The sequence below is a fragment of the Rhinocladiella mackenziei genome (assembly GCF_000835555.1).
Source record: "Rhinocladiella mackenziei CBS 650.93 unplaced genomic scaffold supercont1.7, whole genome shotgun sequence".
Lineage (NCBI taxonomy): Eukaryota > Fungi > Ascomycota > Eurotiomycetes > Chaetothyriales > Herpotrichiellaceae > Rhinocladiella > Rhinocladiella mackenziei.
Window position 1 is genome coordinate 150236 of NW_013550598.1, and position 13830 is coordinate 164065.

The following is a 13830-nucleotide window of genomic DNA, read 5'->3' on the forward strand; positions in this document are numbered from 1 at the left end:
TGAGCCGTGTTACCGGATGAATGCATATAAATATGTGTGTGTGGGGGGAATAAATTGGCTTCTAGCATCCAACATCCGACATCAAATATCGGACTCTTTTGCGTTTCCCCTCCTCCTAGAACAACATACCTGTCAGGGGCAGGCTCGCCAGCGGGCTGCAAAGACGTCAAAAGGATACCTATCTATCTATATAGGTGCAGGGGCGACATCGACTTCCACGCTTGGAAGTCGAATAGGGGTATCCTGCGTAACGCATGCTATATACATGTTCTTGGCGCCTCATGACAATACCTTTGAGGTCGAACAATTTGTAGTTCCTGAGCATTGCAACCCAGACGAATGGTGGAACCAAGAGCGCGGTTGCCGTGATGACCATGAGTTTCTGAGTATCCGCGTACGCTCTGATAATTGCCTCCCGGGCAGGGACACCCGAAGGATAGCTGAGTTACACCACGAGGTCGCCGTAGATTGTCAGGCTTTGATCCTTGAAATCATCGGGGAGGTATTCGTATAATTTGCTCGGCAAAGTTTGAGTCCAGATGGCCCCGGAGATGGTTTGGCCCATCGAGCCACCGATACCAGTGACCACGGAGAGGAGGACGATGGCCATAGCGAGGTTCTCGTGTGGAACGGCAGCCGTGATTGCCAATTGTTCGACAGTCACGAGTGTCGATGCAGCCATGGCTGCGAAGATTTATATCATGATAACCAGTCCGAATGCAGTATCGGGCTGGCGGAAAGGGATCATCAAGCCAACCATCAGGAGTTGAATGAGGATGGAAATAATGGCGGCCCATTTATAGCTGATGAAATAACGGATGAGGTTGATGAGAATGTCAAGACATATATAAAAGGGGTTATTTTGAACGAAACCCTTTTTGAAAAAATGGGGAGAGTGGGAACGGCACGTACAATGAGAGAGGAATTGCCCAAGAACATGAAACCAGGAGGAAAAGAGGTTTCAGGGAGCGGAGCGGAGCCATGTCCTACTAGGAGCTCAGCCACAAATTCGCCCACACCAGGCATGCTGCGACGACGGATCGATCGGTAAGAAGTTTGTACGGGAAGAGTGGTTTAGACGAAGAAAACCTTTCCCAGACGGCGAAGAGACCCAGAATCACCAATCCAAAAACGATCATACAGATATTGGCGATTTCCATCCTTTGACCTGATACATCGCTGGACTGTATGGTAAGAGGAAGATGGAAAATCTACCACAAATAAAAATTAACTCGACAACTATGAACCCGTTAGCGAATCCTCTTCCTTGAAGGGAGGTGTGGTGACATTACAGTCAAACTCAATAATATAGTGCCATACAGACTGGGAAAAGTTTTGGCCGGAACTTTTCCTAGGGGATATGAGAGCTCTCCGCTTCGCACTTCGCGTCAAGATGAAGAAAATTGTCCAGAAAGGGATACATATGGCCAGGGTGATGATGGCGAACGCTCCATAACCCCATCTCCAAGTGCTGTGATCTAAAAAGGTCTGACCCAGTGCCGGGCCGGCAAAGGTGTTGCTGATGTATGGCGTGGAGGTGAAGGCCATGGCAATTGGACGATTCCAGAGAGTGGAAGTATCGTAGATGAACATTCCTAGGATATATCCAATCCGTTCAGACCGGTCTAGTAGAACACTTGGGCAGCTGCGTAAGTCTCGACATTTTGGCAAACCGCCATATGGATTAATGCTAATTGAAGTGCTTAGTCTTAGAATGCCGATCCCAAAAAAAAAAAAAAAAAAGCTAGACCTTACCAAGAAAAACACAGATCAACATAAATAGAAACCCTTGAGGACGGCCTACTATGTCGATGTATCTCGCAAAGGGGAATTCAATCATTCCAGATACCAGTGAGGCAACGATACTGGTGATGGCGGCGAGGCCATGAAGCGAAAAGGAACTGGTAACATAGGGCACCCAAGAAAGGTTGGCCTATTGCTGCGGTGAATCGGTGAAGCAGATGAGTCAAATCCTGAGGAGGTCGATCTTCTTGTCAGTCGCCTAACCATATTGCCAACTAGACAGACATGAGTCGTACAATAGATATGCAGAGATGAGCCATCGCTTGGACCAGACTTGAGTGACCCCTTCCTCGCCTTGACACCGTGCAACGTGTCCTCACCGATGGTAGACTACTCAGGATCATGTACGAGGAGAGGACTAACTATGAGGCCTGGAGCCCACATTTTCTGTGGGCTCGGGTGCTGAGACATGTGACATTACTATTGTATAGGTTGTGACAGTGAGCGAGTGTTGTAAAATAACCTGGTTAGTCGTGAACGATAGGTTACCACCCGTTCAACAATATAGTAATATAGCGACGCTCTCAAGCCTTGGCGCCAAGCTCCAATCATCACGGGGCAGTCGTGGCCTACTAATTGAAACGTCTTGCTTTGATCCCCTGTTGACCCTCCACCAGTAATATGTATGCTACAGTAACTTCGATAGTAGCTCGTGATGTCGGCAAAACCCGGAGCTATGTGCTCTTGGTGGTCTGACTGTGGTAGGGGTAACTCATCTACTTGCTTTTGCTGGCCCACCGCTCTCTACCACAGAATAGTCGCCCCTGGAGATCGACATGTTCTCAACCATGAGACCGGGGGTGAGGAAAGGAAAGAAGAAAATCCCTAGCGACGACCCTGTGGGGTGGGCGATGGCCTTCTGGGCGCTAGGCTACTTTGTCAATCCTTCATTCCATTTCCATCGGCTTGCTCGAGGCTACTGGTGAAAAAAGGCCAACCTTTCTCACACATACTGGGTCATCGATTACTAGACAAAGAATGTGCCAAGCTCGGATTCTCGAGAAGACAAAACTTTGATAGCTCATGTGAGCTGAAAACACAAACTCTTTCTTTTTGTCAAGAGCAAAAGTGGTTCTTCGGGACTTGGTGACAGTTTTTGACTTGAACCTGGTAAGAAGTAGGAGCATTACTCTTGATATCTTACACTCTATGCTGGTGTTCTCTCTCTAAGCCACTTGGAAAACTGTGTTGAATTGCGTCTGACAAAAGGACTACTGATGGTGCGCACTTGGAGTCACGCCTGTGATCTCCTGTGCTCTGAGCATGTTTTGGCCAGCAAAGGTTATCTTCGTTGTTGACTATTATGCTCGAGGGTTTGTGATCCGCTGACCGTCGTGAAGATGATACCCTATCAAAGGGTGGGTTGAATTCAAGTCATGAGTTTTGGTTATCGTGGTAGAGGAGCGCTCAAGTTGTCTTTAGATACGAATCCTGCGAGAGAGATGCTTCTTTATATTCCATAACAGGAGAAAGAAATCGGACGCAAGCCACCAATGGTGTTTTCTTGGGGTGATACGGATTCGAAGAAAAAATCACTTTTCGCTCGAGATTAGGCTCATATGCAAACAATATATATATTTTGTTTTCATGTATACGACTTATCGACGACGACAGCCCCCAGAGTCCCCCTTTCTTTTCTTTTCTTTTTTTCACCCCGTAACCCTACTATTATCCAACGCCTGCGCAACACACATATTCCAATACCGTCCTCTCAGCCGCTGCAACTCCTCATGTGTACCCCGTTCCACAACTTTCCCATTCGCAAAAACAAAGATGATATCCGCGTAACGAATGGTGCTCAACCTATGTGCGACCGAAATGGTCGTTCTCGACGATGCTGCTTTGTCCAAAGCCTGCTGCACTACTCTCTCGCTCTGCGTATCCAACGCAGAAGTTGCTTCATCCAAAAGAAGTAAGCGCGGGTTCCGGATCAAGGCCCTCGCGATGGCAATACGCTGTCTCTGTCCGCCCGAGAATTGCAGTCCCTTCGAGCCACATGGGGTATCTAGACCCTCTGGTAAGGAAGTGATAAAATCCAGCGCATTCGCTTGGCGGCAGGCCTCTAAAATTTCCTGGTCGGAAGGTTCGTTTGCGACGCCGACACTGATGTTGTCTCGCACCGAGCCTTCGTAGAGTGTTGGTTCTTGCTGCACAAGAGAGATGTGGCTGCGGTAGAGACGAGGTGAGTAGAGTCTAATATCTGATGAGCCGTAGGTGATGCGCCCGGACAAAGGGTCGTAGAAACGTTCCAGGAGGGCGATAAGGGTGCTTTTGCCGCATCCGGAGGGCCCGACGCAGGCTACGTACGATCCGGGTGGGACCTAATATTGAGGAGCATTGTTAGGGAGGATGAAGAAAAAGGGGGGGGGGAAAGGTGATTAATACGCACGTGGATGTTCATGCCGTTAAGGACGCGAGCGGCGTCTCGTTGCTTGTATCGGAATTCCACGTCCTCGACTAAGAGCGAACCGTCGCCGGTGGGGCCCTTATCGGCGTTGTCTTTTTCTTCTTGGATCGTGGCATTGAGGGTGCGTAACCATAGGATCCAATTCGTTCCCCAGTGAGATCTTACAACCGAGGTGGCGTGGGCGAAAATCTGGCCTGCAGCTTGACCGCCAAAGAGAACGGCCATGAAGACGGTGTAGTATTGCGTGACGCTGTACTCCCCCGTCGACAGCAGGCGAGAGCCATACCAGAAACCCAATGCCATGAGCAGAAATTCGAGTGATTGGGATAGTGCGTAGCCGAGCGAGGTCAGACTGATGGTATAGAGGGCAGATTTGGCAATGTGATCTAGCGAGCTACGATATTCGTCAACAATCTGACGTTCAAGCGTCAGGGCAGCCAAGGTGCGGATAGATGTGACTGCTTCTGTGGCCAGAGCCGCCGTGTCGGCAAACCGCTCATTCGTCTCCCGTTCGAATTTCTGTTCGAGCTTCGTACGGGCGTAGCCGGAGCCAATTAGGACGGGCATGCCCGCAGCGACGACGACAAGGCCGAGTTTCCAACCAGACGCTATCGCCAAGGTACAGGAGGCGGCGATGTTGATAAAGCAGATGAGGACCAAAAAGGCCGTCACGGAAAGGAGTTCGTTAATGGAATCCGGCACCAGTGAGAGTTTCGATGTCAGTGCCCCCGATGAATTTTGGGGAATGTCGAAGAAGTCTTGGTCGAGATACAGTAAGCGGCGGAAAATCTCGACACGGTATCGGTGCACGATGACTTGGCCGACCTAAAGGGGGGAGAGTCAGTCCGATATCACTAGTCAAAATTGGGCAAAATGGTTGAGAAACGAACGTGAATCCCCGACCACCCGATGATTAAGTAGGAGCACATGTTGATGAGGGCGAAGATGAAGAAAATAAGGGCGAAGAAGTTGGCTAGAAAAGAGAAGGTCAGCAAATCGTTGTGCACGGCAAAGTATGGACACCATTGTCTTACCCTTTTCCCTCGCCGCCGAGCCGGTTAAAGTGAAGACGTCAATCAGCCGGGAGAAGAGCACGGCTTGGGCAGGGAATGCTCCACCACTGACACAACATGTCATCAGAAGAAGGCCGAGGTGCCAGCCAATATCCTTTTGCTCTCGAACGATGATGAAGAGACAGCGGAAAAGCGAATAGTTGAGCGTGCCTGCTGTTGGGGAAGGAGAAGATGTGTCGGCTGTCTCGACAGCTGTCGAAAGCTCCATTTTCTCCTCGTTGACATCGACGGCCTCCTCGACGGCGACCTTCTCCTCATTCACAGCACCGCCATCCTCGTCAGGGGTTTCTTTGGTGTCACCGAGCTGCTGGTTATGGATCAAAGCGGCGTACATTCCTCCCTTGGCGAGGAGCTCGGAGTGAGTGCCTTGTTCCGCTACCCGGCCTTTTGACAGAACCACGATATTATCGGCAGCTTTGATTGTCGAGAGCTTGTGCGCGATGACGAGCGTCGTGCGATTTTTAGCCGCCTTATTCAATGCGTCCTGGACGATATTCTCTGATCGAGGATCTGTGTCATTTTTGGTTGGTCAGCTAGGGTAACTTGTAACGAGTTTACGCTTAGTCAAAAGGAAAAAAAAAGTTGGTGTTTGAGACCCCACTTACCGAGCGCACTGGTGGCTTCATCGAGAAGTAGAACTTTGGGATTGGATATGATGCTGCGCGCAATGACAAGCCGTTGTTTCTGGCCGCCGCTCAACATCCCACCTCGTTCACCAACTTGAGTATCATAACCATGCGGCAATTCCTCCACGAAAGTGTGTGCATTGGCCAACTCGCAGGCTGACTTGACCAATTCCAATTGCTGGTGCGGAGGTAAAGCAAGTTGATCATCCACAAGACCCTTGGCCACGTTCTCGAACACTGTTCCACGATAGAGGACCGGTTCTTGCTGGACTAGTCGAACCGTGCTGCGGAGCCACTTGATGTTGTATTCGGCGACATCTCGGCCGTCGAGAAGAATCTCACCTGCGTTTGGCTCATACCATCGCTCGAGCAGACCGACAATTGTCGACTTTCCGCAGCCGCTGGCTCCCACCAGACCCGTCGTTTTGCCCTTGGGAATCGATAGGTTTAGACTATCCAGGACCTTGATAGACGATCTCGTGGGATATGCAAACGTCAAATTGCGAATCTCAATATCGCCCCCGCAATTCGGAGGCCGATCGCCGTGAGGTGAAAGTGGATCTAGCTTTGATTTCTTGTTAATGATGGAAAATAGTTCGGCTGCCGCGCCAGAAGCGTTGGTTATATGTGCCAGTTGTGGAGCGATAGCCGATACCGCCGTAGCTCCCAAACTGACCGACAGTGCGACGGTAAGCACTTCGCCGACGCCGTCAATCTCACCAGATTCGTACATGCGATAGCCTTGCCAGAAGGCTAGTGCGGTGCCGCCAAAGATGCAAAAGTTAAAGATACCATTTCCGATGGAGGTGTTGGGACGCTTCCAGTTGGCCCGTTTGTGTGCCGCAGTCAGGAACTTGTCGTAAGTCTTGACGAGCTTCTCATGGGCCCAGAATGCATGTATCGTCTTTATTGAACTCAGAGCTTCTTGTGCGACGGCGGCGGCCTGCGAGTGTAACCGAACGATGGGTGCTTCGAGTCGGGCATCGATGGTGATGCTGAGGGTCATGGTGACAATGATAAGCGGGATGATGCTCATGGTGATGAGAGCGAGCTTCCACTGGACCACCACTGAAACGACAAAGGCAGAGACGAACAAGGATGCTGCTTGAACCAAAATGACCAGCTTTTCGGCGATGCCGTGGTTGATCCGAGTGCCATCTACTCCTCTCGTTAGAGTCTATTCTAGGGCAGCGATTTCGACTTCAAACGGGGCAAAGACTCACTCGTTGTAACCTGGGCGGAAATGGATCCGATGGGGCGATCGAAATGCGCTACCTCTTGTCGAAGTACGCTCTCCAAGAATGTCAGGCGGATAGTACGAGTGACGCGGATCGCTGCCACTGACGCGGCTTCTGTGGCAATGTAGGAAATGACAAAGCGGCCAACGAAAAGATAGATAAACCAGAGAACAAAATCGTCCACATTGTCGCGAAACTCTTGTGGAGTGACGCTGCTATCGGTGCCGCTCGTGAAATTGGCGAAATCGGTAGTGAACTGACCGAATACAATGGTCATCAATGGAAGTGCAGCTCCTGAGAGGATGGATCCCGTGACGGCGACGACATAAAGGACAACGTCCAAACGATCGCAGTAAGTGTAGATACGCTACAATTAATCCATTACCCTTCCATGTCCCGGGCAGGAATTGCAGCATAAGATTTCAACAAGACGACTCACAAAGTAGTTGCTTATGCCGCCATTGTCGTGCTTTTCTTGTTCCCCGCCATCCTCTTCTGAGACCGTCACCGTCTTCTCATTTCCCGTTAGGGGTTCTTGGGGAGTCTCATCTCTAAGGCTAGTTGTGGACGACCGCTTTTCAGAGTCACATTGGAGCACGGTGTTGGACAGCGCTTGCTTGTCGCTGATTTCCGTCGACACCATGGACGCTGCTGGTCAGGCGAATTGAAGAGAAGAGAAAAGGACTTGCACACACAAGAGAAAATGGCAAATAGATGGTACGAAGGCGCATCAAGAGTGAAACAAGGCGCGGCACGTTAGGATGAATTGAGCTGAGTGAAGTTGGCTTTTACAGCCCGGTGCCGGCTACCAAGGCTGTATCGCAGGACTTTCGCACTCCAGGTACATAGGCGGTAGGTGAGGTGCTTAACCGGGCTCATCAAGATGACGGCAAAAGAACCGTCTCAGATGCACCCTCCCCCCCGAAGAATGGAGATGTTCGGGGTGGGGATGGTATTTTGGACGGGAGGCATGTGATGTGCGCGTCAAGGTAGTGCTCGCGTCCCATCACTTCTTGATTCATCATCTCTTTTCATCAAGCATTTAGCTAATAATAGCGGGGATCTGTCGGGTGGCGGACTGTGGGCGCAGAGTGTCGAGGCTCCCGAGTCGCAGAGACCTGGCGCCGGAGGCTCTGCAAGCCGAGCATTTTGGGAGTACGACTATAGGTGCCAGGAAAGGCCAACTAGGTGCTACATAGCAGTAGAGGATGCCTATCTATCCGCAAGGTTTGAGTCACGTGACCTTGCTCTCCGGCAACCCTTCCTAAATAGGTCTAGATGTAGCAAGCTTAAAAAATTAGTAGGGTACGAATACTTTTGACATGACACTATTGCCAAGAACGCGGCATGTTACATCTGATAAGATAAATTGGAGTGTGGATCAAAGAAAATGTGACTAGAAAACTGGCGTTAGTCCTTGATGGACCAATGAAATGGCGGTAGCCTCGACTTCAGGATGTGGATCATGAAGATCGTGCGGGGGCCTCGCAAACAAATGCAAAAGTGGGTCCCAAACGCGAGGTGAAGCCGCCACGATGCTTCCTTGGCTCGGATATGCAATGTTTGAGAGGCTACTACTACTAGTACAATTGTAGTATAGGAGGTGTGTCTCTAAGGCAGACCACGTCCCGGATTAAATGGTACCAAAGTTGAAAAAAAAAAAAAAAAAAGACAATTCTTGGGTTAACGGCTTGTCTCTGTAGATTAGCGGTCCAAAAAGGTGGTCATGGCTAGACTAATTCAATGTGGCCCATTCCCAGTCTTCTTGACAACGGCTTCCAGGGTACGCCTAGCCCGAGGTACCGCCAACAAATCGACAAGCCCAGATCATCTCCGAACATCACCTCCATCAAAGCTTCACTAGCAGTCACACCCTCGCGTTCTGAATACCCAACAGCCTTCCTGCCGACCGCAACTGCAATACTAGGAGGGTAAACAAGAGCCTCAATGTACTTGGGTTGTTCGATCATAGCTTGAGAATGTAGTATGTGCCGGTGAATATTGGAGGCTGCGATACCACCCATGTAGAATGCTCCTCCCGCTCTCTTGATGCCTGACCAGGCGACAATATCACCGACGGCAAAGTGGTATGCGGCATTGGGAGTGATTTCGGGGAATTGCATGGACGGCAGGACTTTAACGTATCCATCTGCATCCAGAGCCTCGGAGGGAATATATGTCGATGTCGAAACTGGCCGCGACACGGCGTTGATGACATGGCTCGCCAACAGTTCGATACCATTTGACAACCGTAGGACCTTGGTCGATTGGTCTTGAGGGGACGGTGAAATGTCCACGACACGCTGGCCTAGCATCACCTCGACGCCGACTTCTTCCAGCAGCGCCAGGGTCTTGTGCCCAAACTTGTCGGGGAGAGGTTCGGACGACAGCAGCGTGTTCCGTGAGTGAATCAAGCTGACCCTGACGTGTGGCTCCTAGTTAATTAGTGATTGCTTCAGTGTTCCATGTTTTTATCCCCAAAGTCCTAACAAGAGGCTCACCACCATCTTGATCTCAGCCGCCATTTCCACACCCACGGCACCTCCACCGATCACGACGACTCCTTTGTCTGCATTCCGTACTTGGTTGATGTGTCCTACAGCCTCAACAAGATATCGGTCACGGGTGAGTTCCTGCGGCACCGTAGGCCACACTCGTCGCAGGCCCGTCGCGGCAATCAAGTAGTCATAACTTTGTGCAACCGAAGTGTCGCTGCCATGGGGCACAATTGTTGCCTTCTTGATTTTGCAGTCCAGTCGGGAGACGGAGCCGTGAATAAATCTCAGCGAAGGTTGCTGGAGGCCAGGAATCTCGGCGTATTTCTTCCACGCTCGTTTGGCGTATTGTTCTTCCGCTAGCGCAAGAGGCGCTCCTATTAGGTGAACTAGACCCAAGTACGATGTTATGGTCAGACATGGGCAGACACCACATTCAGCGCCATACAAAGGGTCTCATCAACTTTTCGATCGACTTACAGAATCCATCCCTCTCGTCCACAATCGTAATCTCAACCGACATTGAGGACCCAGGCCGTGACGACTCGATCCCCGTCCGTGAATTCTTGCCCTCGCACAGATCCGTCAAATTAACGGCGGCGGCCAAACCAGCATACGAACCGCCCAGGACGAGTATTCTGTACGGTGATCGAGGAGGAGACATCTTGTCCGAAATATGCAGCGCACGTGCAGCAAGGTGGTATATGTGTTCTTCCCATGTTGGAAAATACCTTCTAGACAATTGTATACCCAGATTTGGTACCACCGATACAGGCCGGTCTTGCCCGCCTCCTATCCTAATCCGTGTCTCAAGTTTCTTTGAAGCCCAACAAGGGATCGGCACTGTGGTACTCAATACAGACTAGGCCATGCGTGGTGCCCCACCATCAACTTCTACCGAGCTCGCCCAGGAGTGTCTGGCTCGGCCGGAAGCAGGCCGGAATCAATGGCATCCCTGTGCACGCTACGGAGTCTTGAAATGAGACACCCGCCCCTGACAACTCACGGGTTAATAGCGGCTTCTGGAGGGGCGGATCAGATTAGATAGAAATTTTCACTTCAACAGCTAGACTAGATGTCGTATGGATGAAATTTAAAAAAAAAAAAATTACCCCTCTTTCTGCTGCGACAAAGCTCCACCCGATAGCATCCTTGAGATAGCTTGAGCTTTTTTGATCAAGGCTTGCCTGAAATCTTCTCTGCTGTGATCTAGCCCTTTGGGTGGTCTGATTGATGAAGATATTGTGTCGGCCACTACTACCGTGCCGAACATGTGTGAAAGAGAGCGAACTCATTAGAGCCCCCGATCGATACCCACAGCCGATTTTTGGGGTGGGGGGTTTGATGTGACCTGTCTGTATCACGTAATACCGATATCGCTCACAAAGAAAAGTGGAGATACCTGGAACAAACTCGGTGGGAGGGTGGTAATCGAAAGGGGAGCCACGTGTGCCGATCACGAAAATGTGAGATCTCTCGATGTATAGAAGATCAACTGATTCGTCTTCTAGCCTTTGTCATCTTTGAAAACTTATCAATCTGTAGTCTCCGACACAGTTCAGCGTATCAATCATCTGCGTTAATTATACACTCTTTTTTCCCTCTCTATCACATTCAATACAAGGGTTCTCAATATGAAGCTTGGGATCCCTAGCCTCGTATCGGTCCTAGGTAGCAAAACGACTGAGCCTGGGGCTGACGGGCTGAATTCTTCAGAAACTCATCCTGAAGTCGACTCCGGGCCAACGACACACGAGAGAGATGTCCACAAGGGAAAGCCGTCGTTTTCTGTGGACCACTCGTCTGACGATGAGTCGCTCGAGAAAATCGATGACAACGCCGAGCATGGTGTGCAAACTGTGCAGGCTATGACCTACGCGTGGTCGAAGAAAGACATCCTTTTTCTATATATCATGTGAGTGTCGACGCCTCTACACGAGATTTCCTTTTGTATAGGAAACATCTGTACTGATGTGCGCGCCCCAGGATATGGCTGATCGAGTTCATCCTCGCCTTTTCCAACGGCATTGTCAACACTCTGACCCCTTATGTGACGAGCTCCTTCCAAGAGCACTCATTGACGGCACTCACTGGCGTCATCTCGTCCCTGGTCGCCGGGATCTGGAAGCTCCCATACGCCAAAATCATGAACGTCTGGGGCAGACCACACGCCTTTGCCTTAAGCGTGCTCTTCATCACGGCCGGCCTGATAATGATGGCCGGCTGCAACAATGTTCGGACGTACTGTGCAGCCCAAGTTTTTTACTGGATGGGTTACAATGGCATCTCCTTCAGCATTACTGTCTGCATTGCCGATACATCGAAATTGAAGAATCGAGGTTTCATGATCGCCTACGCTTCCTCGCCCTTTCTCATCACTACCTGGGTCTACGGATACGCGGCTGATAGCATTCTCGCCGGCATGGGTTTCCGATGGGGCTTTGGCGTGTTCTGTATCGTCGTCCCTATTGTCTGCGCCCCATTCGGTATCGTGCACTGGATAGCTCAACGAAAGGCCCGTAAAGCAGGCCTCATACCTCTTCGTGTCACGGCAAACATGAACTTGTCTCAGAAAACTTTCCATTACCTCAAGGAGTTTGACGTGATCGGACTGTTGATCCTCGCTACGGGACTGTCTCTCTTCCTCTTGGCCTTCAACATCTATTCCTACCAGCCGGACACCTGGCGATCTCCTTTGATTATCTGCTTTCTCATCTTTGGCGGTTTGTTGATTATCGCCTTCGGCTTCTGGGAGGCCAAATTTGCTCCGATTACTTTTGTACCTTGGGAGCTGCTCAAGAACCGGACGGTTATCTTCACTTATACAATGGCTGCCTCTCTATATATTGGCTGGTATATCTGGGATAGCTACTTCTTTTCCCTTCTCGTCGTCCTCTTCAACCAGACCATCGTTCATGCGACTTATATTAGCAACATCTATACGATGGGAAGCTGTTTCATCTCTCTCGTTTACGGACTCTGCCTTCGCTACTTCAGCGGCCGTCTGAAGCTCTACTCGTTCTTCTGGGGCGTTCCCCTTACCATCCTAGGAGTTGGTCTGATGATCAAGTTCCGGCAACCGGACGTCAACATCGGTTATATCGTAATGTGCCAGATCTTCGTCGCCTTCGGCGGAGGTGTCTTGGTCATTTCCGAGCAGACCACCCTGATGGCCGTCTCCAAGCAACGCGATTTCCCCGCCCTGTTGGCTTGCGAGTCGATGATCATTGCCATTGGTTCCGCTGTTGGTTCGACGATCGCAGGGGCCATGTGGACGGGCATCTTCCCCGAGAAACTATCTAAATACCTCCCAGCCAGCGCGCAAGGAGATCTGGCCAAGATCTATGGCGACATGACCGTCCAGGCCAGTTATCCTTGGGGAAGTCCCACGAGAAATGCCATCAACAGGAGCTATGCAGAAACCCAGCGGTACATGTTGATTGCTGCGACCAGCATCTACTCCACCACCCTTATAAGTGTCGCACTTTGGGAAGACGTGGACGTGCGCAAGATGAAACAACGGACAATTGGCTTGTTGTAAATGCAGACGAGAGGACAACTTTTATATTATCCGTAGCCTTTTAACTCTTAGCCTCCAGTCATGGCCGGATATAGCGTTACGGACAGAGGAACATATTATATACATCCTATAGTACTCACCTCTATCATTTATTGATCCATTAACCTCTCTTTAGTCGAGCACCATCCATATGGCATAAAGGAGGACCATAACACTGAAACAGTCACCATGATGATGACGGCCTTCAGATTTCCGTTCATGCAGGCTGCTACTCAAGTCTACAGAGTAAATTGATTAGGTCTATCAAAAGGTCTGTCGCCTTGAACAATTTCACGTTCCTAGGTTTAGAATCACCAATCGACTCGATAGCAAAGAAAATTCTCCAATCACTACTCATTTTTGTCTTTTCCCGCTCTCTCCGTTTCCTTCCCCCCATTATCCCTTCCTATAAGAATGGTTTGGACAAATAGTCAACAATCCGTCTTTGGCAGCCATTTCCGGAAAGTGTTGCTGTCCGCTATCTTGCGCGTCAGTTTGGTTGGCTAGCCTGGAGCCTTGCGAATAGTACGTCGTCTTCATGGTTGAAATTGGAGGGCGCTTGAAGCGCCGCATTGGGCCCTAATTGTCTGCGATGTCTTTATCGCTCGTATGGCGTGACGACTACTGTA

The 13830-nt window shown here is 50.3% G+C and overlaps 4 protein-coding genes across 4 annotated transcripts; 1 reads left to right on the forward strand and 3 right to left on the reverse strand.

Annotated features, from left to right (window-relative positions):
* Positions 1-445: 445 nt before the first annotated feature.
* Positions 446-682, reverse strand: Z518_08926 (uncharacterized protein; the record flags this gene model as incomplete). Its single annotated transcript, XM_013412883.1, has 1 exon — positions 446-682. The coding sequence occupies one exon, from the start codon at positions 680-682 to the stop codon at positions 446-448; it is 237 nt and encodes a 78-aa protein (XP_013268337.1).
* Positions 683-3452: 2770 nt separating this feature from the next.
* Z518_08927 (uncharacterized protein) lies at positions 3453-7790 on the reverse strand (the record flags this gene model as incomplete). The annotated part of the gene is made up of 7 exons (XM_013412884.1): positions 3453-4124; positions 4193-5035; positions 5101-5183; positions 5245-5793; positions 5889-7067; positions 7133-7514; positions 7587-7790. The coding sequence occupies 7 exons, from the start codon at positions 7788-7790 to the stop codon at positions 3453-3455; spliced, it is 3912 nt and encodes a 1303-aa protein (XP_013268338.1).
* Positions 7791-8877: 1087 nt separating this feature from the next.
* Positions 8878-10306, reverse strand: Z518_08928 (uncharacterized protein; the record flags this gene model as incomplete). The annotated part of the gene is made up of 3 exons (XM_013412885.1): positions 8878-9582; positions 9649-10031; positions 10123-10306. The coding sequence occupies 3 exons, from the start codon at positions 10304-10306 to the stop codon at positions 8878-8880; spliced, it is 1272 nt and encodes a 423-aa protein (XP_013268339.1).
* Positions 10307-11276: 970 nt separating this feature from the next.
* On the forward strand, positions 11277-13183 carry Z518_08929 (uncharacterized protein; the record flags this gene model as incomplete). Its single annotated transcript, XM_013412886.1, has 2 exons — positions 11277-11557; positions 11629-13183. 2 exons carry the CDS (start codon positions 11277-11279, stop codon positions 13181-13183), a joined length of 1836 nt encoding a protein of 611 aa, XP_013268340.1.
* Between the last annotated feature and the right edge of the window lie 647 nt (positions 13184-13830).